The sequence below is a fragment of the Orycteropus afer genome, unplaced genomic scaffold (genome assembly GCF_000298275.1).
Source record: "Orycteropus afer afer isolate SDZICR_OR568_19922 unplaced genomic scaffold, OryAfe1.0 scaffold00101, whole genome shotgun sequence".
Classification (NCBI taxonomy): domain Eukaryota; kingdom Metazoa; phylum Chordata; class Mammalia; order Tubulidentata; family Orycteropodidae; genus Orycteropus; species Orycteropus afer.
In genome coordinates, this window is record NW_006921688.1 from 6677129 (window position 1) to 6678900 (window position 1772).

General features: G+C 57.0%; 1 protein-coding gene across 1 annotated transcript in view; it reads left to right on the forward strand.

Moving 5' to 3' along the window:
* Positions 1 to 294: 294 nt before the first annotated feature.
* The window catches only part of AKAP12 (A-kinase anchoring protein 12), a 152611-nt gene continuing 151133 nt past the window's right edge, over positions 295 to 1772 (forward strand). The window contains exon 1 of the mRNA XM_007943228.1: positions 295 to 453. Within this exon, the coding sequence (XP_007941419.1) occupies positions 295 to 453 (159 nt within the window). The remainder of the gene's footprint in view (positions 454 to 1772) is intronic.

The window sequence follows — 1772 nt, forward strand, 5'->3', positions numbered from 1 at the left end:
CTAGCAGCCTGGGGGAAACGCTGCTGCAAGGCGTGTCTGGGGCTGTGCTCATGTGATGAGGCGAGGGAAAAACAACGGGAGGGGAGGAGGCAAAGAGGTGGCTTTTTTTTTTTTTTCTTTTAAGGAGTTTGCCGCGAGCGCGTCTCCTTCATTCGCAGTCGGGGAGCGTTGGAGACGGCAGGCGGAGAGGAAGGCGCGCGTGGGACCTCGCCGGGCGCAAGCCTCCTTGCTCGTCCCTACGGTTCCGGGGAGGTGTAACCCCGAGGCTTGTCGCGGGAGAAGCGGCGAGAAGCCATGGGCGTCGGCAGCTCTACCGAGCAGCGCCCGGAGCAGCCAGAGGCGGAGAGCGCGCCGCCGGCCGAGCCCGCGCCCAGCACCGGAGACTCTTTGGAGGAGGCGGCGCCCAGCGCGCTGGGGGACCCCGCTGTCGCCGTCGCAGACACCGCCACAAAGGTACTGGCGCGCGGGCCACCTGCCCGGGGGTTGGGGCGGGGGCTCCCCGTGATTTCGCCCGCGAGAACTTCACGGCCCGGCCCGCCCCTCTGCAAACTCGAGAATACAGACCCCCTCTTTCTAGGCTTTTCTGGGGCTGGTGCGCCGGGGCGGGACTAGAACCGCGGCATGCGCGGCCGGCGGCTTGAATCTTTGTCGTGGGTCTCCAGGGCAGGCGACTGCGCCATCCGCAGTCATAAAATCCGCCCTTACCCACCGCCAAGCCTTTCTGCACACTCTTCCGGTGGGAGCGACCCAGCCCGAGAGAGGATGCGTGGGGCGAGTCCGTGGAGAACAGCCCCCAGGCCGGGCAACTTGAGCTCCCCTCCCCTTTTTCGGAGTGGGATCCCCCGCCGCGCCCTGCCCTTGATGCCAGCTGTGCCTGGAGCCACCAGGTTGGTACCCAGGGCTCCTGCGGCAGCGGCTTCAGCAGACACCGCCTTCCTGATGCAGAGAGGGCGTGTGGTGTGTGTAGCTAGCGCGCAGCCAAAGGAAAGCTGAGCAGACGCTGCATGGCCGTAGGGAATGACACATTTCGCAAACAAGTCAGCGTCCACCCTTTGGGTCAGTTCATTGTCTTTGGACTCAGTTTTATAAACAGATAACGGAGAAGTTGTGAGAAGTTCTGGAAGGATGTGGTCAGAGACATAAGCAAAGTTTCCCTGTATTCTTTTCTGCGGAGGTGGTTCTGAACCTCACATAGTCTAGGTTGACTGCAATTTATAGTCCGCAATCCCCCAGGCTGCTGCTTACCTGATCCTGGGCCACTACAGCTGCCAAGATTGTGACTTGGCGTGATTGTTGTATTTTAGATCTGTTTCCCAGCATGTGTGTTTAGGGCGTCACCCACTCGCTTTGTGACATCCTTATGGGAAGATGTGGAAGGCCAGACTTCAGACTTTAAAAACCCTCTTGTATCGGTTTGAAAGATAGTAAGTATTTAGGACCATTAAAAATAATCTGAGGAGGTATAAACGTTTCCAGTGTGTGTGTGTGTGGTGGTGGGGAAAGATTTGTAGGTAAATTTCAGAGAACTGTGACTTCATTGCTTTGACCTCTTTAGCTGCCCTAGTCTAGTTTGGGCAGAAAGGGCTCTAAGAATACAGTTTACCTCGTCTTTAACTCATATCTAACTACTTACAAGACCCTTGGGCCTAGAGCTATCGATGTTGTGTTTACTATGCCTGAGTTTCTGGCCTTGTTGTTGTTGTTGTTATGTGCCGTTGAGTCAGACCTGACTCATAGAGACCCCTCCTTGGGTTTCTGAGGCAGTATCACTA